The sequence below is a fragment of the Tenrec ecaudatus genome, chromosome 11, assembly GCF_050624435.1.
Source record: "Tenrec ecaudatus isolate mTenEca1 chromosome 11, mTenEca1.hap1, whole genome shotgun sequence".
NCBI classification, from domain to species: domain Eukaryota; kingdom Metazoa; phylum Chordata; class Mammalia; order Afrosoricida; family Tenrecidae; genus Tenrec; species Tenrec ecaudatus.
In genome coordinates, this window is record NC_134540.1 from 72468454 (window position 1) to 72495305 (window position 26852).

Genomic DNA, 26852 nt, shown 5'->3' on the forward strand with positions numbered 1-26852 from the left:
CTTGCCTTGCCTGAAGGAGGACTCCGCTGTCTGCTTCCTTGACCTTGGACCCCGCAGCCCAAGTGTGAGTTGACAGACATCCAGTATAACTGTTTCATGAAAGTGAATTGACCTGAGCCCTCTGTACTGCTGTGCAGACTAACTAGCTGTTATATTCCTTCTTGGTGCATAAACCTATCTATCTATCTATCATCTATCTATCTATCTATCTATCTATCTATCTATCTATCTATCTATCTATCTATCTATCTATAATCATAAGTGTCCTGGTTTTGTTTCTCTAGAGAACCCTGCCTAAAACAATAGGAATCTTGAGATAATGGTACCATATCTTTTGTTTATTATAAATCTTTTATGTAAAGAATATGCTAAACGTTCTTAAGTTCAAGTGGCGCATTGCTTGAAAATTTAAAGGCAATTTGCCTAAGTCACTCTGGTTATGTAGAAATGTACTTGGTGCAAAACAGATCTGGGAGCTTTAACTGATAGTCTTGGTCTGGCCATTTGAGCTTCTTATACACTGCAGCAAGAGTTTTCTTCACTTGAGAAAGTTAGAGCAAAAAAAGTCTAAAAAATTGTCTTCTGATAGCTGATGACTTAGCTCTAAATAACAGTATGTGCTGTTAGATAGCCTATAATTTGCTATAGTAATTGTTCTGGAAAACCCGAGAACATGAAGATTGAACTTAGCTTGTCTGCTTGTTTGTTTGTTTCTCTTCTCAAACAGTAGCTCTATTTCACCATACAGAAAAGTAAACAAGGCTATCACATAGAGTTGTAGACTATTTTTGATTATGCAAGAAATGCAACTAAGTATTTAAAATCCAGTGGGGCTTTTAGGGAAATGTTTTGGAAGATAGAAAATAAAAATTACCGGACATTCATCAAAGTGCAATTTCAAGTATATTTGAAGTTTAGGAGTCATAATTAACGACAAATCCAATGGCTTCCTTTTCCTTTATTCTTTCTCAGGGTAGCTCACTTGTGATGATGTGGCTAACACCTGTTCTTAGCTAGAATTGATCTTCACAACACTACCATTTTCCATTTGTTTCCCATCTAAGTTCTGGGAGCTGATGTGATCAGGACGTGCCTCATTAACTAGTTACGCCTACTGTTGCTGAAATGTGATGAGGGGATGAGCTGCAAGAATAGCATTCTAAGGAGAAGGAAGCTCATGCTCGCTCTGTAGGAGACTATGGTTTACAAACTGCAGAATGCACCCTCGGGCAATTGCCTCCCTCCTACTTCCCACAGAAAGTGGGTTGACAGCTCACATGTGTCAAGGCCAAGACAAGAGAGAGAGAATCTTGGGGTACTCGGAGACTCCAGAACAGGCTTTTTGTACAATAAATGCGGACCTTAAGTTACTCCACGGGTTAAGAACTCCCACTGTAATACTCTTGTTTCAGCAGGAGTGTATGTTAGACACCAGAATTATGTTCAAGATGTACTGAGAACTGTGCTTCAGGTTGAGTTTTGTGGTTGATGTCGTGTTATCAAAGAGTAAGAAGAGCTTCAAAAAGTTTGTGGACAAACCTAATGAAAAGAAAAGGGCATTCTTACATGAACTTTTCAAAAACCCCTCACCTATTTGGTTTTGTATTGCGTGCTTTATCACATTAGGTGTCCTACTAAAGCAACAGGCTACTACGTGCAATGTGTACAACAATTCGAATTTCCGTTCACATGTAAATATCCTTGAATAGCACCATGAGGAAAAGTATTTTCTTTGAAATCCTAACAGAGACCGCTGTGGACATTCGCCTATCTCTGGAAAATGTTGACTTTGTGCCATGATTTTCCTTTTGCATTACTGGCACTTTGTGATGAAGGGCACAAGTCAAGGACATTGAATCAAGTGTGGAAATGTTTCCCTACTTCATTCTTATTCCCCTCCTCTCCTCTCACCACATACTGCCTCTAGAGTCAACGTGCACAAAGAGACCATGAGACAGGGACATGAAGTTCCCTGTTAGCTCTTCGAGGAAGTGGACAGACAGAAATTAATGTTGTGATGAACATGGGCTACCGTCACTGAGTCACTTAGCAGAGACTAATTTTGCATATCTACTAGCATGTTATTAAGTAGTAGAAATAGTAACCATTTGCACGTTATTCTGCATAGCATTTAAGAAAGGGATCTTACTTTAAATTACTCCATTTTCCCAATTTATAGTGACTGTCTTAAACTAGCTGAATAAATCTGAAGTGTTTTATAAATGAAACTAAATTAGTTTATTGCATGCATTAATACAAAAAATCTGATGGCTAATGATTAAACCAGACCTAAATCTGGGCACTATCCTACATCACTGCAGTCATATTGAATAGTGACTATTAAAAAATGAGAAATTGTCTGCATCATATGAATGCTATTAATGACAGGACTTGTTTTTTTATTAAAATAGCAAGAATACAAATAGCTTATGTCAGCAAATTACAGTACTGTTCAGCCTCCAATAGCAACATTAAATCAAAGCTTATAGACAGATAAGGTAAAAGAAATAGGACAATTTGGGGAAGAGGGAGAAAACATCAGTGAACTTGTTATTTTAGATTACAGAATAGCCACAGGTTCCCTCCCCCACAAAAAATTAAATGTCAATTAGGTTGATTGCAGTACTTTAATTTTTTAGGAATAGTTATTAAAATACAGATTTTTAAATCTTACATTCTTGGCAGATATATCATCACCTACCTTCCTAAAAATAGGAGTCAACACAATTGTCAAAAATGTAATGTTAATCAGTCTTTGAGTGTGCATCACTATAGATTGAAAGCCTAACACACTCCTACTTTCTGCGGCACTCAAGCCAGAAAAGGCATGGAATTTATGTCCGGTTGGTTCCAAAGTGGAATCTCAGGTCCCAGGCCAGTCTTGGTAAACTGCGCTTAGATTGGCACAACTTCTCCAGCCGGAAAAGCATACATCACAGAGGAAAGAAAACATATATATATTAACCAATCAGTAATTCGAAATGCTAGGAAAGGAAAGGAAATCAGTTTTGTAAAAAACGCTTTTCCCTTTTTTATAAGCTTCTTTATTTACTCCAGACAGTTAACATAACAGTGTTCAACAGTGCAGTGAGCGGATGTTACGCTCATTCTTACTGTGTGGATAGAAAGAGCCATATGCATTTCTGTTTCTGTAACTCAGCTCACTGCGATATGGCACATGACAACAGAGATTCGGAGGCACAAAGTTAATAAATACATTTAACATCGTCAAGCATTCAAAAGATAAATGCAATCATATAGAAAAAAACCAAAAACAAAGCCCAAAAAAATCCGGGTAATTTTGAGCTTCCTCGAGGATGTGAAGAATCTTCGTGTGTTAGAAATCTCTATAGCAAAGATTCCTACAAAAGAAAACAGACAAGGATTGGTATTTTAAACTCAGCAATCACGTCATGCACAAAGAAAGGAATTCAGCATTGCTGTGACAAAGGGATTCCTGGTGGCACTGTGGTTCGAGTGGTTGGCTGAAACCAACAGCCATGGGGAGGAGGAACCGGCTATCTATGGTACAAAGATTTATAGCCTCGGGACTGATGGGGCAAGTCTACTCTGTCCTGTAGGGGGACTATGAGTCAGAATCCAGTGGAAGATGTTTTTTGTTCTACAAAAGTGATTGATTTATTTTATATTAATTTCTTCCTGGAACGTGCTCATTTATGATAGTGCTGCTATGCATTAAATGACTTCCTGGTGGTTTTTGTTTTTTTAGTTGAGGTTTCTCAACCCCGACCCCAGTGTCTGTAAAGGAAAACTGATGCAGTGCATTTTCCACTCCCTAGGAAGAGAGTCTTTTTATTTACGAGGCAAAGCCACCTCTTGGTGATCAGCCTGGTTTCCAAATCTGTGGATGAGAGTGATCCTGTCCCAGCTCTTTGTAACTATCCTCCCTTCATGCAGTTTATTTTTCTTCAGTAGCATCCCTAACAAGAGGAAAGTGGCAAAGGGGAAAAGCATAACTCAAATTAGTTTTCATACTATATTAAATAATAAAACTGTGAAGACTGGAAGTTGTTTGAAATTTCCATGATAATGTTCTCCATTACCATGCAAAAAGAAACGTTTATAATATTGGGGGGGGGAATCTAAATTATTTCTGCTAAAGTCTCACACACTACAACGTTCAGCCTTGCCATCCACCAAAATAATGTCCCTAAAAAATATGCTCTTAACAATAATTAGTACCCAGTTTCTCTCAACTTGCTTCTAATTCAAGGCAACCCTGTGTGGGCAGGTTTTTATTCCAACGTACCTTTGGGTGAGTTTAAACTCCAACTTTTGGTTAGAGTACTCAAGGTCCTATTTGTACCATCTAGGGATGGTACCTATAGACACTCAGACTGATTCACATTTTAATAGTATCATGAATGGCCTTCAAAAATGATAGGACATTGTTCATTAATTCACCTAAATTAGGGATGGGGAACCTCTGGTGCGTGGGCCATATGTTGTTCTTAGGTACCATCGAGTCAGCTATGACTCATAGTAACCCTATGCGCAGCAGAATGGAACACTGCCTGGTCCTATGCCATCCTCACAATTGTTGTGACCACCGTGTCGATCCATCTTGTCGAGATTTTCCTCTTTTTCACTGTCCCAAGACTTTACCAACCACGATGTCCTTCTCCAGGGACGAGTCTCTCCTGACAACACGTCCAAAGTCCATGAGATGAAGTCTCCTCATCCTCGCCTCTAAGGAGCACTCTGGCCATACTTCTTCCATAATTGACTTGTTTATTCTTTGGGGAGTCTAACATACTTGCAATAGTCTTTGCCAGCACCATAATCCAAATGCACTGATTCTTCTTCAGTCTTCTTGATTCAATGTCCAACTTTCACATGCATTTGAGACAACTGAACTTACTCTGGCTTGGGCCAGGCTTACCTTAGTCCTCAAAGTACCGTCCTTGCTTTTCAATACTCGAAAGATGTCTGGCGTTGGCAGATCTCCTGACTACTGCGTGATAGCACTGATTGTGGATCCAAGCAAGATGAAATCCTTAACAATTCAATTTTTCTCTGCTGATCATCATGTTGACAATCGGTCCAATTGTAAGGCTTAGTGGTGAATTAATTAAGTGTTTGATCATATGGCTCTCGAATGATGTTATAAATATCCAACAGCCCTTGGCAGGAAAAAGGTTCCCCACCCCTGAAAACCAACATGAACTAAAGATCTATTTATTTATGAATTAATTTAACAAATGACACATTAAACTATTATGAATATTAATCAAATATATGATCTGCCATTTAGAAAAAATTATTCATCTCTTTTGAAAATATTTGTATTATCTCAGGTGTCTTTTTCCATTTTGCCTATTTGGGGACATTTAGAAAAATGGATAAAGGTACACCAGAGAAAATAATTAAGTTAATTAACTGAAATTATGACTGTCATAATTTTGCATTTTTATTATTATCATGAAAATGTGGCATTTCATTTATTAGGCAATTATTAGCTTCTTTACTGGCACTATATCCTTTCTTCATTATATAAGTTTATTAAACAATTAAACACACATCAAATGTTCTACTGTATTTTAAATGACAATAAAAATGACAGAGCTGTAAATTAAAAAGAAGGACATTAAATTTTCATGATACATGAATTATAAGGGTAAATCACAAAACATAATTGACACATATCTGACTTTTATAACTTTTCTGTTCTTACAAAATAATCATCCTCATTATTTTAAACATGTGGGGGAAAAAACAGATCATTATAAAAGGAATAAGACAATGAGGAATAGGTTTACCACTCCCAAACCAACTATTGTTCATTGTGGTTATCACACCGCTACTGAAGCAGTTCCTCATTCAAAATTACAGGGTATGTTAATTTGTCCAGATGAAAACCTGTACATTAATGTTTGAAGTAACTTTATTCATAATTGCTAAAATTAGGGTATAAGGGAAGAAAATAACTCATAAATATAAACAAAATAAAATAATGAAGCCCCAAGAAAAGCCTTTTCCCCTTAATTAATGAATAAGAAAAAGAAGTCTAGTCTGATTGGACAGTATCCTACTCTAGCTTTGTAGGGGAATAAAGTAGTGACACGCACTGTACTCGCTGGACCAGGAGAGAACAAATGAAGAACAGTGCAGGATGTCGCCCTTCCTTATGGGAGGGCTACCAGGAGAGACTGAACTTCTCACCCATACCTGCTAGTAGCAGGCCAATTTCCTTGCTAATATACTTCCAGGGGAGATTAGAGCGGATATTGGACTCCATCCTCTACCTGACTGGTCAGAGAGTTGGAGAGAATTTCAGAGGGATGGACTTGAACAAAATAAAGTTCTGGTAGGTCACACAGCGATCCCACATAAAACTAACCAAAATTAACATAGCAGCAGGTCAGAGAAATGTACTACCACGTGGAGTCTATTCATGGCTCCCATTGGCCTCTGGGAAGCACACAAATGAAGCAAACCAGAAGAGCATGCCAACAGCTGCAGAACTAAGCATCACTGGAACCACCGTCCACAAAAACAGGCCATTAACCTGCATGGGCAACCTAAACCGAGTGACTGCCTTCCGATTATTTTTTTTTAGGAACCTAAGTTCCATAACATCATACCCTAAATGTTCAAGATACAATAGAAAAGTACACATCATACTGAATTAATCTTGTTAGGTGCCATCGGGTTGGTACTGATCTATAGCAACCCTAGTCATGACAGAATGGAACACTGCATGGTCCTGAGCCATCCTCACAATTGTTCTTATGCCTGAGCTCATGGATGCAGCCACAGTGTCCATCCATCTCACTGAAGATCTTCCTCTTTTTTTACCACCCCTCCGCTATACCAAACATGATGTCTTCCTCCAGGGAGTGGTCTCTCCTGAAAATATTCCCAAAGTATGGAAGATGAAACCTTGCCACCCTTGCCTCCAAGGAGACCTCTGACTGTACTTATTCCAAGACAGATCAGTTTGTACTTTTAGCAGCCCATGGTACTTTGAATATTCTTCTCCAGCATCACAATTCAAATTTGAGCATCCTTATTCAATATCCAACTTTCACACGAGTATGAGGTAATTGAAAATACTATGACTTCGGTGAGGTGTACCTTAAGTCCTCAAAGTGACATCCTTGCTCTTCAATACTTTAGAGAAATTTTGTGCAGCAGATTTACCTGATGCCATTTGATTTCCTGACTACTGCTTCCGTGAGCATTGATTGTTCATCCATACAAGTTAAAATCCTTGACAACTTCAATCTTTCCTCTGTTTATCATGTTGGTGTAGTTGTGAGGTATTTTTTTTTACACTGAGTGGAAACTATAGCACTCAAAAATAAAATAATCAAAATACAACGCACACTGATGGGGTCAATAGAATGAAAATTACAGGAGAAAAGAATTTTTAAACTTGAAGATAGAATAATAGAATTGAGATGCAGAACCTAATTGCAACAAGAAAAATAAAATAGAGTGAACAAAATAAATGAACAGCTCAAGGAACTATTGGACAATAGAAAACATGAAATATTCATTCCATCAGAATCCCAGAAAGTGAGTAAAAAGAGTACATGGCTGCAAAAATTCCAAAGAAATCATGTTTGAAAAGTCCCTAAATTTGGTGAAAACAGACTTACAGATTCAAGGAATTATGCAAAATCTATAGAGAAAGTCAAGGAAATCAATGCCAAAACATATCACAATCAAACTTCTGAAAACTAAAGACAAAGAAAACAGCTAGAAAGAAGTGACATGTCACGTAATACAAAGAACCAATTATTCAATTGACAGTGGACTTCTCATTTGAAACTATGGAGGCCAGAAGGAAGTGGAATAATATATTTCAAGTGCTAAAGCAAAATATATGTCTACTCAAATTCTATCTCCAGTCAAAATATTTAAGATCTCAACAAGAAAAACACAAATAATGCAGTTTTAAATGGGTAAAGGACATGAACAGAGACATTCAAGAGACCAATAAACATGAAGAGATATGATTAAAAGCCATTTGAGAGATGCAAAGCAAAGAGATATCATCTTACCATAACATCAACAACACGACAACAAGTTCTGGCAAGGGTGTAGAGAGATGGGAAGCCTCATATAGTGCTGACAGGACTGTACTATGATACAACCCCCATGGAAAATGGTATGCCACTTCCTCACTGTGCTAGTTAGGTGATTTGATGTCAACTGGACAAATAACCTGACTGTCCATTTGTTGTACTGCGGTGGCTTGTGTGGCTGTGGTGCTGGAAGCTATGCCACTGGTATTTCAAGTGCCAGCAGGTTCGCCCAAAGTAAATAGGTTTTGGCAGAGCTTCCAGACTAAGAACAGACAACAAAGAAGGATTCAGCTCCCCGATTTGCAGGAAGAAGCCACTGAAAACCTCATGCCTATCTTCAAAGCATTTTCAAATACTGAAAGCCTAAACAAAGGATGCAGAACATTATTGGAGACACTGATGGCAGATGGGCCCCTCAGGTCTGAGGACACTGGAAATGTGACCTCAGAGGAGATGCTTTCATGCAGTGGAGTCGACCCTGGTGCTGGGAGTCCACTGAAGCCTGTGCAAGTGGAGCCTTCGGGATCTTCATTTGCTGATGGAACACAGCTCAAGGTCAAGAGAACTGCTGCAAAAATCTTCTCATTATTAGTACTTGGAATGTGTGAAGTAGTAATTTAGGAAAATTGGAAGTTGTCAAAAATGAAATGGAACACATAAAATGGATATCCTAAGCATTAGTAAGCTGAAATGGACTGGAATTGGCCATTTTGACTCAGAAAATCATATGATTTACTATGCTGGGAGTAACATGATCAAGAGGAATGGTATTCGTTGTCAGAAAGAATCTTGTCCATCATGAAGTACAATGCTATCTGTGAGAGGATTGTATCTGTCTGCCTTCAAGGTAATCGAATCAAAACAACTATTATTCCAATTTATGCACCAAACGCAAAGGTGAGTAATGCAGAAAGTGAGGAATTCTATCAGTAACTTCAGTTGGAAATTGATCAAACATGCAATCAAGATGCACTGATAGCTCTCGGTGACTGGAATGCAAAAGTTGGAAACAAAGAGGAAGGAACAGTAGCTGAAAAATATGGTCTTGGTGATAAAATGAAGCTGGAGATCGCATGATAGAATTTTGCAAAACTGATGACTTGTTCATAGCAACTACCTTTCTTCAACAACACAAAAGGTGACATGCACATGGACTTCCCCAGATGGAATACACGGAATTCAAATGAACTATATCTGTGGAAACACACAATGGAGAAGTTCAATATCAGCAGCTAAAGCCAGATGACAAGCAGACTGGCACAGACCATCAATTGTTCACAGGTAAGTTCAGGATAAAGCTGAAGAAAATGGAAACAAGCTCACAGGAGCCAAAATAAAATCTTGAGTCTATCCCATCTGAACTTCATGAACATCTCAAGAACAGATTGGATGCACTGAACACTAATGACAGAAGACCTGATGAGGCGTGGGAGGGCATCAAGACAATCACACATTGGATAGTGTAAGATAGAACAAAATAATAATAGTTTATAAATTATCAAGAGTCCATGAGGGATGGAGGAATGGGGAGGGAGGGGGGAAATGAGGAGCTGATACCAAGCAGAAAGCAAATATTTTGAGAAAGATGATAATACAAATGTACAAATGTGCTTGACACACTGGATAGAAGTATGGATTGTGAAAAGAGTTGCATGAGCCCCCAGTAAAATGATTTTTTAAAAAAGAAGACAGGAAGGAAAGGAAATCTTAAAGTGGATGTCAGTAGAGACTCTGAAACTTGCTCTTCATCATAGAGTAGCTAAAGCAAGTGGAAGAAAGGATGAAATCAAGAAGATGAATAGAAAATTCAAAAGGCAGCTCAAGAAGACAGCCACATATAATAACAAAATGTGCAAGGAACTAGAATTAAAAAAACAAAAGGGAAGATACACTCCGCATATCTGAAACTAAAATAACTCAAGAAAACATTCAAGTCTCAAACTGCAAATCTGTAAAGTTCCACAATCAAAATATTGAACGATGCAGGAAGCGTCAAGAGAAGATGGAAGGAACACAGAGAGTCGCGGTGTCATAAAGAACCAGTCAGTCAACAGCCCGCCATTGCAAGAGGTCGCGTATGGGAAGATCCACGGTGCTGAAGGAAGAAGTTCAAGCTGCACTAAATGCATTAGTCAAAAACAAGGCTCCTACAATTGATGGGATGTCCATTCAAACGTTTCAGAAAGCTGAAGAGGCACTGGAGTCATGCTCTCGTCTATACCAGGAAATGCCTAACGCAGCCACCTGTGTTCACTGACTATGCAAAGGCATTTGACTGTGTGCCCATAAGAGGCTGTGGATAAACTTGAGATGAACAGATATTGTGGTACACTTCACAGTGTTCGTTTGGAACTTGTACACGGATCAAGGGAAAGTGGTGTGAACAGGATAAGGGAATGTGCATGATTTAAAAGCAGGAAAGGTGTGGGTCAGGGTTGTATCCTCTCACCATATTTGTTCAATCTGTATGCTGAGCAAGTCATCAGGGAATCTGGATTATATGAAGAAGAGTGTGGCATCAAGATTGGAGGAAGGCTTGTTAACAACCTGGGGTGTGCAGATGACAGCCTTGCTTGCTAAAAGTGAGTAGGAATTGAAGCCCTTGCTGATGAAGATCAAAAACTGTACAGATCAATAAGGATTACAACTCAATGTGAGGAAGACTAAAATCCTCACAATTGAATCAATAGGTAACATCATAAACAATAGAGGAAAGTTTGAAGTTGTTAAGGATATTGTCTTACTGGGATCTACGGACAATGCTCATGGAAGCAGCAGTCAAGAGATAAAAAGATATATTCCATTTGGTAAATCTACTGCACAAGATCTCCTTAGAGTATTGAAGAGCAAAGATGTTACTTTGAGGACTATGGTGTGCCTCACCCAAGCCATGATGTACTCCACTGCATCCTCTGATTGTGAAAGTTGAACGATGAATAAAGAAAGTTGGAGAAGAATCGATGCATTTGAACTGTGGTACAACTATTGGTCTCTCCATATCCAGAGGAAAGAAAAGTGATAAAAATCAAAGACACGTGGAGACAATCTGTCTAGTGGCCTAATGGGCCATGTGAACATCAGTCTCTATGACTGGGAAAATCTACCACAGTTGCCTCTTGGAAAGCCCCACAAACAGTTGTCATAAGCTTCTAAGGTGACCTCTCGGCCTTAAACGTAACTGATCTTATTTTGATTTTACTCTTTTTGGGGGAAGGCACCCCAATGAAACTAAGACAAGTATTTTACTGAGAGAACTTGTCCCAAAGCTATGCTTAATTACAGTTTGCTTGGAATAAATCTACAAATGTATGAACTGGAACCATAGTAACAATGCTGTTCGGCCCCTAGATTCTCAGAAGAATTAAAAGCATGGACTCAAAGAGATAATTGAACATTAATGCTCATTGAACAATTATCCACAATAGTCAAAGGTAGAAACTATCTAAATATTTATCTTTGAGTATTATTATCATGAAGTCCTGAGGCATGAAAGAACCTTAAAAACACTATACTGAGCGAACTAAGTTAGTCACAAAAGGACAAATAGTTTGAACCCACTTACACGAAATTATCTAGAACAGATCAACGCATAGAGATCCGTTTCTTAGTGATCACAGGGATGGGAAGGAGGGAGAGAAAAGGGTGATGGGAATGGAAACGGGCAATGGTGACGGCTGCACACCGTGATGAGCACAACGTCAATAAATGGTGCACGTGAAACTTTTTGAAATGGCAAGCATAGAGATAGATACATTTATGTTGATATATTCACCATAACAAAAAGAGGTATAAAAATGGCCTTCAACTTAGGAAGAGATATTCAATTTCACTCACTATAGGAGAATGGGATTGAAAACGACAGTGAAATACCACTTCACTGAATGGATACCTTGAAACATAACCCACCATAGTGATAAAAATGCAAAGCTTGACACTAAATGCTACTGGCAGCGTGGTGGGGGAACAGGCATTCCTCAAGGAAATGCAAACGAGAGGGTATCTGGCATTATCTTTAAAAAATAACAACTACATATGCATTTATGCTTTGACTCAGCAATCCCACTTTTAAGACTTTTTCCTTGAGATATACCTCCAACAATACGAAAATATATATTCACAAGATTCTTCATTGCAGCAGTATTTGGAAACTACTTCAATGTTCATGTAAGGTGATTAAGTAAACTACAGTATGACACACAATGGAGTACTATGCAGCTATAAAGATGAGATGAGAAAGATCTCTAATAACTAATATGAAGTGACTTCCAAGATATATTATTAAGTGAAAAAAAGCTAAATGAAAATGGCCATTTGTGTGAAAGGGCGGAAATAAGAAAGCCACTGAGGCTGTTGTCATCATAAGGCACACATGAGGGTGAGGAGGGATGGAGATGAGATGCATCTCTACACTAGAGGAAATGGCCCTTCTCTGAGTATTCAATCTTGCTTTTTTTGGCAGAATTTTGACTTTTGAAAACAGTATTTAGTATTTCATATATTAAAAAAAATCAAGACTAGGTAGGGGAAAATTATTCAGCATAAAATATCACATTATGTCAATGAATAGCACAGCCAAGGTGGGGGTGGGAAAAATGAGAAGAATTAATCCAAATAGTTTATGAACACAATATCTCACTATATACCTTCAAGTCTTGAGTAATGTAGTGTAGGGGGTAGGGAGAAAGATGTGCAGATCATCATGAACTATTTTTCAGTTGGTCTATTTATTGTAGTACCATGGGTGAGGGAATTCCTAAACAATTTTAGATGTATTCTAGGATTGAACTAGTAAGTAGAAGAAGGGACGTACAACTATGGAATGGGGGAAGGCAGGAAAGACATCTGTGAGGATGGTTAGAACTAGAGGAATCTGGCATCTTTAAATGTGTGTGTGTGTGTGTGTGTGTGTATGCAGTTGTGTGGGGGTGGGGAGGGAGCATACACAAGTATGAGTGTTTGATACGGCACATTTGCATAGGGCAAAACAAGTGGGATAAAAATTTTACAATTATAAGTAATGGGCATGTACATGTTCTTTATACTATTTTTACAACTCTTAAGTTTGAAAATGTTTCCAAATGAATGGGTTCTATTTAAATTTTTCATGTATAAAGATATTGTCTTCTGAAGACATAGATTTTTACTTTTCTAGTGCATATGTACTTTCTGGTGTCATAATAATTAACCGAGACTTATAATGAAGGCATCTGAAAACTTTACGTTATAAAAATGAAGAGAACATTAAACTTTTAAAATATAATCTATACAAACATTAGGTCAACTGCCAGAGAGGCTTCACTTTAGTATAATACTTACGTATGATGCTAATACAATTGTCAAATATCTTGGTCAACATAAGTAGGCAAACATGCTTGAATATCACTATTATTAACGTTTCCCTTCTTCCCCCAAACAGTCATTGCTGACATTGCCAAATATTCCACAAAGAAGGATTCTCTAAGCCACTTACTCTTCCAACGATCGATCAAGACCCCGGTCAGGAGACCGATGGTGAACACGGTCTGGCGAATGGCATTTGGTGTTTGGCTTTATTGTAGTACTCATATGATATCCAGTACTTGAGTAATTTTGGCGGCGAAGTTCTTGTACAGCTCTCTCCCTAAAGCAACATAGTGATGCTTTTAGACTTTATATTCAGGGATACTATCAAAATTGGCATAAACTGCAGCTCAAATCATACATTAAAATCTGACCACCACCAAGTAACCACACCCTGCTTTTACCCAGAAAACAATGCACTCCAGACCAAACAAGCATGAGGAGGGAAACTTACCTCTCAAAGCGCTCTGTCCCGAGTTGTCTTTTGGTAATATCTAAGTCAGCCTCCAGCTGCGTTACCACATTCCTGAACTGGGCCACATCTCTACTCTGGATGGCCCTGTGAATAAGGAAGAGTAGGTGGCAGTGGACTCAACTTAAAATACGGCTATGACTCCCACTGTAACACATATGCTACTGGCTTTTCAGCTGGATTCAAGCCAACTTATTATTTGTATATAAAGAAATATTCACAAACTCATCACCAAGTCGAAGCTGTCTTATAGTGGTCCTAGAGGACAGAGCAGAACTGCCCCTGGGTTTCTGAGACTGAAACTGTGGGATTAGAAAGTCTCATCTTTCTCCTGCAGAGTAGCTGGTGGTTCTGAACTACTGACCTTGCGGTTGGCAGCCTAATATGTATCTACTACACCACCAAGGATGCATTAGTACATACAAAATGGTTCATTCTTTGATACAAGGCATATGTAAGTTAGTCTGACTAAAGCATCTAAGCAGTCCTAATACCCACTGTCATTGCATAGATTCATTGATACATAGTGACCCTATATAAGTTTTTAAGCAATAAATCTTTATAGGACCAGACAACCTCATCTTTTTTGTAAGTAGTGACTGGTGGGTTTGAACCACTCACCTGTGGTTAGCAGTCTAACACTTACCCAATAGCATTAACAGTTCCTTTAAACAGTCCTAGCCATAGTCATTTAGTTAAATGCTCTGCTTCATTTTCTCGTGTCGAGAGGGAGTAACATTATCTATCTCAACTACTGCTAATCATTTTAATAAAAGTATCTGAAGTATTATATAAGCCCAAGGTAGTAGTATGATCAAAGTATTAGCACTGGAATTCACTAGCACAAGATTAGTATGATCTGAGATGTGTATGTGTGTATCTCTATACACACATATATACATATAAACACATGCATGTACATATATATACACACACATGTAATTAAACCAAGTTCATCACACATACGTATAATGAAATGTGATATATAAACTTGTTCAACAACATATTAAAGAAGAAAAACTTTTCAATTTAACAGAATCTTTCTTCCCTGGGGCTAAACTATGCTTCAACAACCTGTGAGAAGGCATAACTATCATGAGGAGAAACAGTGACAGAAACGAAGACTGTTTGCCCAGAACATTCTACCTTTGTCTGAAAAACCACGAGTACTGAAATCTAAACATTAGAGATGAAAACCACAGAAGTTTATCATGCTTACAAAATCAAAGAGATAGTACTTGCTAGCCAGTTTAAGAAAGGAAGTACTCCCATCAAGTGGGAGTTTTGGCACACTTACAAGGCAGATTTCCACCTACCACCCGGAGAAAGTGACCCTGCAGAACCAGTTGAATAAATACATCACAATAACACGGTCAGAGCAGCCATAGTCTGAAAGCAGGTGCTGGAAAAAACTGGTACTAGCCCAGCTCCAAACTGAAATCATTGCAATGAACTCATAATGACCCTACTGGACAGAATAGAACTGCCCCTTCGGGTTTCTGAGACTTTTGACCTTTCTATTTTTTAAATCATTTTATTAGGGGCTCATACAACTCTTATCACAATCCATACATACATCAGTTGTGTAAAGCACATCTGTACATTCATTGCCCTCATCATTCTCAAAATATTTACTCTCCACTTAAGCCTTGGTATCAGGTCCTCATTTTTTCCCCTCCCTCCCCGCTGGCCCCTCTCTCATGAGCCCTTGATAATTTATAAATTATTATTTTGTCATATCTTGCCTTGTCCGATGTCTCCCTTCACCCACTTTTCTGTTGTCCGTCCCCCAGGGAGGAGATCACATGTAGATCCTTGTAATCAGTTCCCTGTTTCCAACCCACTCTCCCTCTACCCTCCCGGTATCGCCATTCACACCACTGGTCCTGAAGGTATCATCTGCCCTGGATTCCTTGTGTTTCCAGTTCCCATCTGAATAGACAGTCACATCTTTCTCCTGTGGAGTAACTAGTGGGTTTGAACCGCCGACCTTGCAGTTAGCAATTCAATGTGTAACCCACTATGAAACTACCTAGACTTAGTCAGGGACTTCTATGCTGCGTGGGTGAGTCCCAAGCCCATGATTCCTGTCCTTCAGGAGGCCCCTAGCTCAGGTGAGAGGCAGAATTGAGGATGGATGGCAAAATGTTATAGATAGGAACAGCAGTTAAGAGTCACCCTCAGTGTTTGTGAGAGATGACCACATTTTATAATGAAGCATTCCATATCTATGAAGGCTTTCCCCCACAAGACAGGGGTCTTGACATAATATGCTAATTATACTAGGGAGTCTACAAGAGCGGAAGTAACACTCTGGGAAGTCTTTAGTATTCCATGAGTACAGACAGGAGTTCTTCCGGTACCTTATATGTACATAAGGAAACACTATGTGACAAATGGGTCCTTAAATAATAACAATCCTTCTCGTTTCAGAAATGCTTAATTTTTGTCTATTCTGATTGTATTTCCTAAAGGCAATATTTGGGTTCAAAGATTCTATCATACCCAAAGGTTTCTTTGAAACTACAAGCTTACATGTAGATAAGGGGAAAAAGCATTAAAAATAAGTACCGAATGTTTGGTAGTGACAAGATTTCTTATCTTTGGATTATTTAAAGGCAATTGGGGAGGCAAATTATCTAAATTCAAGTTTTCAAATTCTGCTAATTTATAAGCTACCTAAAATCTAATAAATATGACTTAATATTATTATATTACTAACCAACTCACATTTTAATTATTTTATTAGGGGCTCAAACAACTCTTATCACAATCCACACATACATCAATTGTGTAAAGCACACCTGTACATTTGTTGCCCTCATCATTCCCAAAACTTTTGCTCTCTGAGAATGATGATGGCAACAAACGTACATATGTTCCTGACACAATGGATGTATGTATCGATTGTGATAAGAATCGTATGAGCCCCCGTAAAATGATTTTTTAAAAAAGAACATATGGTAGTGAAGGAAGAAGTCCAAGCTACCCTTGAAGCATGACTGACAAGCAGGACTCCAAGAACTGACTGAGCACAAGCTGATGAAACATTAAAATCAGTCATTCATCTATGCCAAAAAACTTGGAAGGCAGCTACCTGGTCAACCAATGTGTCCCTTGAAAAGAAAGCTGATCCAGCAGATTGAAGAAATTAATTGAACACTATCATTGATATCACATGCAAGTAAACTTTTACTGAAGATCATTCAGAAACAGTTATAGCAGTACAGCGACAGGGCCTATCAGAAATTCAAGCCAGATGTAGAAGAGGACATGGATACAGGGATGTCATTACTGATTAAATGGATCTGATTATGCAAAGACATTTGACTGTGTGGATAATAAAAAACAATGGAAAATATTGAAAAAAAACTTTTGCTCTCCACTTAAGCCCCTAGCATCAGCTCACTTTTTCCTCTCCCTCCCCGCTCTCCTCTCCCTCATGAACCCTTGACAATCTATAAAGTATTATTTTGTCATATCTTGCCCTGTCCAATGTCTCCCTTCACCCACTTTTCTGTTGTCCATCCCCCAGGGGAGAGGTCATATGCAGATCCTTGCAATCGGCTCCTCCTTTCCAGCCCACCTTCCCTCTACCCTCCCAGTATCGCCATGCACACCACTGGTCCAACTCACATTTTATTTTCTGCCAAACAAAGATGTTCTTTAAGAAGCTGAATTTCAGATTCCTTTTCTTGAAGCGCTATCTGAGACTGATATTCTTTGTCTCGATTGGCCACCAGCAAAGCTTCTAGATTCTGCATGGAGATTCTCTCATTTGTCATCTGACTCCTGAGGAGTTCGATTTCAGAACGAGCTGAATCTAACTCATTCTCCATCTGTATAAGAGCAATTAGATAGCCACATTTATTCCCATTCATTCGCTTACCCCATAAGAAGATAAAACTTCCATGTTGTTATAAACGTATAACCTTGATATGAAATGTGTTCTGTCTTTACCAAATACCCACAGTGACATCAATTCTCCCAATTCACAGGTCATACCAAAAATGTATTTTAAGCAAAGAAGCTCTAATCCCAAACTGCAAATGATTTCTATTTTCAGCTTTATTTCTTCACATATATTTCTTAAAGACTGATACAGTGGTACCTGCACTACTTCTTGTCCTTAATTAGATGAGTTATAAAGATCTAACTAGCCTATAGAATGTCATAAAGTCTGGAAGGAGGAAATATTCATCTCTTATCTTGCATAAGCCTTTCTGAAAGTTATCTTGTGCCTAGTGTATACCCTGAAAGCCAATGGCTTCCTATTTCTTCAAAAGGAGAAAAAACAGGCATTGCTATTTAGAGAAAAAACTATCTTTTAACCTAATAATATTAATTATAAAGCATTCTAAATACTTCAGAAGATTTATGTGTAAAAAGACAAATTTAAACAGAACTCCAAGAAAACAGAAGTGAATAAAAATAAAATTATTGGTGGAGGAATAGGTAGGTAGGCAGGACTTTCTAGACTTAGACAATGATGGTAAGTTTCAACTACATAAAAAATGAGCATTTTGACAGATAATACAAACTTAACCAAAAAATTTAAGGGAAATAAACTCAGTAAATACAATAACAACAAGATTTAAAATCTTTTATTTAGCATAAAACATGTGTTGTATAAAGAGCTCATATAAGTTGAGGAGATATATGGACTTATAGGACTATAGAGTTAATTTTAAAAGAAATAACAATTCCCTATAACAATGATGTGTGTAAAGTGAACCAGAGACATATATTAACCAGAGATATAGGAATGGATTGGGGGCTTGCACTTAATTTTAGCCCCAACTGAAGAAAAATTCATTCTTTTTATTTTATTTTATTGAATCAGGAGTTAATGCATATATCATTCTGAAGTTCAATCACATCAAGCAGTACTGTACACTTGCTTCCACAGTCAGTGTTCAAACACTCTTTTCCTTCTTGGACTCCTTGCCATCGTCTCCCTTTTACCCCTGTGTTAGTCTGGGGAGACTGGAGAAACAAATTCACAGAAACTCATATGTACATAAGACAGGGTTTTACATAAAGGGTAAGTGTACATTCAGAAAGCATCCCAACTCAGTGCTGTCCAAGCCCGTAAATCCAACATTAGTCCATATGTTCGATACCAATCTACAAATTCCTCCTCCATCTCACAAAACACACGCAATGATGCCAACTACAAAAGGAAAGTTGAATCAGTGAGTATGTAAGCATCTCAGCGCTGGCAGGGGTCTCCACATGGCTGCTCCAGCACCCAGGGATCTACTGGAGTAGGTCCATGTGGCTTCTCCTCAGGGATATCTCACAGGAAGAGAACCTTGCCAGCTGAAGCATGGAACTGGCTAAGGCAGTTGCACCCTGCTCTGACCATCAGAAAGCAAGGGACCTGAGAACTAGAAAGGCGAGGCTCACCCAGCCATTGATCTCTCTGCCTTTCAGTCAATCCCACATGTGTTTATCAGCCAGGTTGGCACAATAAACCTTAACTATCTCACCCACCCACCACCATCACAACTGTACCCAGAAACCCTTATTCTACTTGCTGTCCCTATAGGTTCATCAATCCTGGGTTTCATATATCTAAAGCCAGAAAAACATATAACACAAATTCAAGAGGGTGACCCCCAATGACATAATAAATCTGAGATAGACCCTAATATGAACCAACAAAAAACAAAATACAGAAAATGTTGAAAACCAGATCTGGTCCAGCAGGCATCAAAGAGGGGATCAACTGACAAGGTTTTAACCATTCAAGTCAGGATTATCCCTTTGATCTTCTGTACTTGCTTAGTAACCACTTTCCTCCCGTCCCTCTATTATGGAGAGAGGAAGGTCATTGAAGGCTTATTCCTATATAGTTTCCACAAACATATCTTGGGTTCCCACTGTCATTTGAAAACTGGATTCTCACAATTTAGGCTCTGATATTAATTCCTCCTTCTACTTCAGATTATATGCTTTACAATCTTTTAGTGACGGATAATGATGTGCTTCTTCCAGGTGGACTTAGTTGACATCTCACTTAGATGGAGACAAGCCTTTAAGACCCCAGACACTATTTTATCTGATAGCTGGGCACCATCTAATTTCGTCACCACTTTTCGCGTTGGCACCCATACCTTCTGTGTTCTCTTCCTGAGGATGAGTAACACGCAGGACCCTGATGAAAGAATGAATTGTTCTTACATTGGAGCTAGGATTTAGTGAAAGTCCCAAACCCATTCCTGGATCTATGTTTTGTTTGTTTTTTAAATCTGCCTTTGGCCACCTTTCAAATCCTCCTTGTTAATTTATGGTGGAGAGTCATATCAATCATCTCCCTGGGATATAACAATCTTCTGTTAATATTGTCCTTGACAGCTGGACATCCCTTCCAGAGAGGTAGTGGGGAGATGAGTCACTCAGGGTTCAGTGTAGCAGCAATGAAACTCAAAACCTGCCTCTAGTTCTCGAACGCTTCCTCCCCTCCAGTTATTATGATCCCAATTCTGCCTTGAGGACCTGGTTAGACCAGAGGATGCACAGCGGTGCAGTAGGGATCTGGAAACACAGGGAATCTAGGATGGACGAACCCCTCAACACCCGCGGTAGGAGTGGCGACACCAGGAGGGAAGGGGGTGTAGAAAGGGAGAACCGATCTTGGAGATCTATGTGTAACCTCCTCCCTGGGAGATGGGCAATGGGAAGGTGGGTGAGAGGAGACGCCAGGCAGTGTAAGATAAGATATAATAATTATTTATAAACTATTAAGGGACCAGGGGGAAGGGGCGAGTGGGGAGGGAAGGGGAGGGGGAAAAAAGGGAAACCGAGCTGATTCCAGGAACCCAAGTGGAAGATGAATTTTGAGAATGATGAGTGCAATGAATGTATAAGGGTGGTTTGCTCAATTGATGTATGTATGGATTGTGATAAGAGTTGTATGAGCCCCAATAAAAAGATTTATTAATAATAAAAAATATTGTCTTTGATTAGCCCCTGGTACTAATTTTTAAAGCACTATTAAGAGATGGATATTGGGCCAATATAGGCTAACTCTATATCACAGTACCCAAATCATTCACTTGTACAGAATCAATCCTCTAATTACCATAACTCTGGCCCAATTTTTAAAAACTAAGAACAACAATGCTGGAGAGGGTGTGGTGAGATTGGAACTCTAATTCACTGCTGGTGGGCTTGAAAATATATGTAGCCACTGGGAAAAGCAATGTGGTGATTCATAAAACAGATGTCAATTGAAATACCATATGATCCAGCAATACCATTATTGAGCATATATCCAAAAGAAATGATTAACAGGCCACAAGCAGATATATGCTTTCCCCATGTTCACTGCAGCACAGGTAACAATAGCAAGAAGTTGCAAACAGCCTAAATTCTCATCAGTAGAAAATTGGATTTTAAAACTCTGTCACATACCCACAATGGAATACTACACATCCCTTAAAAAAAGCCACGAAACTATGAAACAGCTCAAGATGTGGAGGGTTCTGGAAGACATGCTGGGTGAAGTTAGTCAATCTCAAAAGGACAGATACTGTATGAGTCCAATGCTGTAGGACCAAGCAGCAGAATCACACAAGCTCAGGTTTGCAGGACATCTAGTCTGCTGGTCAGGGGAACCACACATCCTGATAGAGAGTATGACTGATGCCAATGAACCATAAACCACTGCCAGTTAAGTATTTTGAAAGTCACTTTGCCAAGGGTGCCTCATGTCAGCAGGGATCAAATGGTCAAGGGAAGGAAAGGGATGTTGTCTACTGAGTGGCTGCCATGCAAAGATCTGATGAGGTCCCCTGGACAGGCAGACAGTCTTATCAGAGCTATTAGGAAGACTGCTGGGGAAAACAAATCAGGAGAGGGGAAAGGAAGAAAACACGCCTAGGGGAACACAAATGTATGCCTCTTGGTAGGAAAGCACGAGAACTGACCTCCAGTTGGGGGTAGGCATGGGGGTGGGGAGGAGAATGACTGAAATGCTTTTGGGGACACTATAGGGGAGTGTCCCTGGTGGAATGCACTGAATGGGCCACATTGACCCAGACTCCTGGGTACATCCAGGCTGGGTGCTGTGGAATGCTGGGACACTGAGTCTTGGATCGTCAATGTGCACAGTATGCCCCAGAGGCTGCATCAGTGAGGTCCAATGCAGAAACTCCGCTGGGTGAACAGGTCTCTGACTTAGACCCACATGTCATCTGAGGACTTAAGTCAGAAAATACATGGCGTCTGAGGAAGCAGAAGACAGCTGGACCAAGATGGTAAAACTGTTGGTAGGCAGACAAGCATGGTCTTGCTACACCAAAGTCCTATATGCTTTATAAAGATATGTATTATTCCAGCAAACCTGTGACTGACATTCTCAGTGATTACTCCTGTATATTTTCTCTGACAAAGAACAATGGATTCTTATGACATGGAGCTGTTTGGTGCTTGAACTCATGACGAGATCGCTGAAGGCACGGGTGCTGTAGCACAGAGTAATGCAGGAACTATGGCATCCAGCTATCAGAAAGACTTGCATCTGCGTCTTAAAGGCTTGGTTTCAAACAAGCAGCCATCTAAATGAGGTGGCAACTAAGTCCACACGGAAGAAGCACACCAGCCTGTGTGATGCAAGGATTAAAAATAGCATAACCAAATCTAAAGGAGAAAATGGCATGAGTTTAAATTGTGAACACCTAGTTTGGAGAAGATTATGGATGACAGTGGAAGACCCAAATCCATTCGCAGGGCCCACATGTGGATTGAGCTTCCAGTAAATTCCCTGTGACCCCAGCTGAGGGCTGTGGCGAGCCCTGCTGTCAGACAGGGCAGATGTAGTTAGGTCAAAATGTAATCGCTTATCATTTGACCTGTCCTGAGACCCATTTTAAAGCTATTTCAATTTTTTTAAATGAAGTAAAATACATGTGGGTGAAGCTCCTGGTGCATCCCCTCTGACCATGGACCAGGGATGTGAACAGCCTTGCCAGCATGCAAAGCGCATTGGAAAGTGGATTGTTGCAGATGCAGTTAGGTTAACATTTAGCACCTTATCACTTGATCTTCCTTGAGATCCATTTAAATTTGTTCTAGCTTGTAATATTTTCTGCTTTCTTTCCTATTGAGGTTTAAAAAAATCTGTTTTACTTTGTTATTCTTGTTAGTTTTTTAGTGTCTTTCTGTATTTGAAATCCAGGATAGGTAAGTCTATAGAGACAGTAACTGGACTGACGGTTCCTTGGGGTTTTGGCAGGGAAAGTTGGGGGGAAAGGAGGAGCTAGCAATGATGAGTACAAGATAAAGAAAATGCTCTAAAACTGATTGTGGTGATGATTGCATAACTCTTCTTGATGTGACTAAACCATTAAATTGTATGATATGTGAGTTATATGCCAATAAAACTGTTGGGGAGAAAAAAGAAACACAACTAATTAGTAAGAATATGTTTAAAAAAATAGAGCATGATGCTATTTCTAGCCAGGAGTTTCTTAACCTTGAAATTGTTGCCATTTCAAATTGTATAATTGTTTGGTAGGAGCGGTCATAAATACTATAGAATGTTAAGCACATCCCTGGCTTCTTACCCACTAAAATCCAGCAGTGCTCACCCTCAAGTCATAATAATAAAAAACTTATAAATATATACCGATGTTGCTAAACATGCATCCAGGGGGGAAATGTTTTGTCGTTGAACCGCACTGCTCTCCTCCGTCAAACTAGCAAATGTATTGGTTTGTTGATGGGCAGGCTCACACACCTTGCAAGCTCAGCTCCCTGCTATGAAGTCATTTCTGACTCCAAGCGACGCCATAGGACAGAGAAGAGCTACGCCTGTGGGTCTGCGATTCTTTACGGGAGTCTGGTGAGTTCAGACTGTTGACTTTTCAGTTAGCATCCCAACTCCTGGCCACTGTGCCAACAGGGCTTCTTACTTTGCAGGCAGGAATTAAAAAAGGAAGCATTTCCTGCCCCCGGCATTTTATTGTGCTTTAGGTAAAGGTTTACACAGTACATTGGTTTCCATCCAATAATTCATGTACACAGTGTTCTGTGACACTAGTTGCTGTTTGTTCTCTGCCACAAACTATCAGCGTTCTCCTCACGTGCATTTTGCTTCCTCTGCCCATCCTTGGCAATCCATCTATGTTTGGGGCAAAGGGTGCCTGTTTGGTCTCGCTCCATTAAGGCGTTTCAGTCCCCAGTGGAAAGGATCTCTCAGGACAACAGTTCCCCCAGATCTTGAGTCTTTGGTTTCTTTCGTTCTCCTTTGCCCCGGCTGGGAGAGGACCAGCAGTTGTGCTTACAGGGCAGCCTGCAAGCACTTGAGAACAGATGCTTCTCGCTGATTCATGAACCGTTAAGCACGCACCAAGTCAAAATGGCCATTTTGGCATCCTCGAGAGACCCAATCATGGTCTTTTAGATTTGTCTGCCTTTTGGAAATAAAAAGAAGTCTAAAAGAGCAAGATGGGGCTGCCGGGTGAGTGGAGTAGGGTTTCCCACTGAAATACTCAGAGCAGCCCTCTGTGTCCCCCAAAATGAACAGGTGCATTGTGTGGGGGAAAAAAATCCTCAGGGCAAATTTCCTAGCCTTTTTCTCACCAATAATGCAGTGTTCCTTTTTCTTAAACTATTCTGTGGCCTTTGGGAAATTCTATCAAGATTGTCCCGTTGGAATACCAACAAATAATTGTGGTATTTGTTCTTTGTTCTACTGATATGGTATATTGCATTCATAAATTTTTCTGTGTTAAACCAACTTCCTATTTCTAGAACGCGTCTCACTTCATGTTACTGGACTACATTTTCTAGTATTTTCCTGGTAATGTTTACATTTATGTCCACAGCATGTTAGTCTGCAATTAGTTTTCTTTCTTTTTGATGCCTTTGTCTGGTTTGGGCATCAGGATGATCCTGACTTCATTAAGTGGGTTAGGAAGTGCCCTCTTCTCTTCTATTTTTTTTTTGGCAGGGGAGAGTTCATTAACATTTTTCATTAATTCACCTCTAAACATTGGAGAAATTGACTACAGGTCATATGGCCACTTTTCTTTATGGTAGTTTTAAAATTTCCAATTCAACCTCTGATATTGATTGAGTCAGATTTTCTATTCTTAAGTCCATTGCACTAGTTAAGATGCTTCTGTGAATTTGTTGATTGTATCTAATTATCTCATTTTGCCATGCAGTTATTCATGCTATTCCTTTACATTGTAGCTGCTGTTAGGTGCCGTCAACTTGGTTCCAAAACATAGTAATCCTATATGTGCAAGGAACAAAACAGCGCCCAGTCCTGTGCCATCCTCACGGGAAATGACATGTTTGAGTCCACAGTGGCCAGTCTGTCTCATTGAAAGTCTTCCTTCTCTGTCTGAGTCTCTATTTCAGCGAGCATAAGGTCCTTCTCCAGAGACTGGCCGCTCCTGATAAAATGTCCAAAGTAGGTATCATTCCTTCATTTTCTATAAAGTTAGTGATTTACCTTCTTTCATTCATAATTTTAGCAATTGGGATTTTTTTCTCTCTCTCCTCTTTTCCTGTGTCAGTCTAGCTAAAGTTTTACTACTAATTTTGTACTACTAGTTTACTACTAATTTCACATAGAATGAAGTTTTTTTCTCCCTTTGCTTATTTCTATTCTTGATTTCATTACATTCTACTCTGTTATTGCTTTCCTTCCCCGGACATTACATTTCACATGCTCCCCTTTTTAGTGTCCAAAGGTGAAAGGTTTGACTAGTGACTTGTTGAATATACATATAGATATAGATATACATATAGAGATATACATATAGATATACATATAGATATATAGATATAGATACACATATAGTTGTTTACAACTAAAGACTAAATATACAATTACTCTAAAAACTGCCTTAGCCGAACTTTATATTTTATTGTATTTTATAGCTTTATAGTTTTATTAGCATTTATCACTTTATTGTTTTCATCTTCACTAATTTCAAAATATTTCATTTTTCCTTTGGATTGCCTGCTTTGGTTTGCTGGTGTGTGTTGTTTAATTTCCACATACTTGTGAATTTTCATAATTAACTTCTTTTATTGATTGTTCATATAAGTCTATGGTGGTTGGAGGACATACTTTATATTATTTCAATCTTTAGAAACCTACTGAGGTTTATTTTATGGCCTACCATGAGTTATGGTCTATTCTGGAGAAGTTTCTATGAGTAATAGACTACTATTGTTTGGTTAAGTTTTCAATAGATTTGTAAGGTCTAATCTGTTTAGAGTGATGTCCAAAGCTTTCTTGTTAATGTACCTATTATTGAAAGTGGGGTATTGACATCTCCACTGATTATTTTTGGATAGTCTAGTGCCAGTAAAATAGAGAAATGCTATTCCTATTTAGTGCTATGTAACCCTCTTTTTAGTGCTATTCACGTTTACATGTTACATCTCTACATATCACACCTTCACAGTTATAATACTTTAAAATTGTATGTATTTTGATGACATTGATAGAAGAAAGAGAGCAAATGGAGTTACAGAGTGTCTTGTATTAAACTTCTTATAAACTATGCCTGGCTTTCTTAATACCTTCATGTAGATTTATGTTTCCATCTGTTAGGGACTGAATGGTGTTCCCCAAAATATGTGTTGACATCCTAACCCCCACGCCTGTAAGTATGACACTGTTTGGAAAGAGGATGTTTTCTTATATTAATTAGGTCATCCTAGAGCAGGGTAGGCTTAAACCTAATTTCCCCTGAGTTACAAGGAAAGAAGAATATCCTCAAAGACACACAATGGGGAACACAAATACTAGGAATGCCAATGGCCTACCGCCAAGGAGCAATTCTCCCTTAGAGTCGATGCCCTGATTTGAACTTCTAACCTCCAGAACTGTGGGGAAATAAATTTCTCTCTTTAAAGCCACCTACTTGTGGTATTTCTGTTGTGGTAGCAATAGGTAACGAAGACACTATTTGATGTCATTATCTTATTGATATACACTTTGCTTTCACCTTCTT

The 26852-nt window shown here is 39.0% G+C and overlaps 1 protein-coding gene across 3 annotated transcripts in view; it reads right to left on the minus strand.

Moving 5' to 3' along the window:
* Positions 1-2463: 2463 nt before the first annotated feature.
* The window catches only part of TSGA10 (testis specific 10), a 136423-nt gene continuing 112034 nt past the window's right edge, over positions 2464-26852 (minus strand). For 2 of the 3 annotated variants that reach the window (XM_075563216.1, XM_075563214.1), the window contains exons 17-20: positions 17503-17705; positions 13849-13953; positions 13525-13674; positions 2464-3362 (exon numbers count right to left, since the gene is read on the minus strand). In XM_075563216.1, the coding sequence (XP_075419331.1) occupies positions 3338-3362; positions 13525-13674; positions 13849-13953; positions 17503-17705 (483 nt within the window). In that variant the 3' untranslated portion in view covers positions 2464-3337. Of the gene's footprint in view, positions 3363-13520; positions 13675-13848; positions 13954-17502; positions 17706-26852 lie in introns of those variants that run through there. The other variant, XM_075563215.1, reaches the window with a different exon arrangement.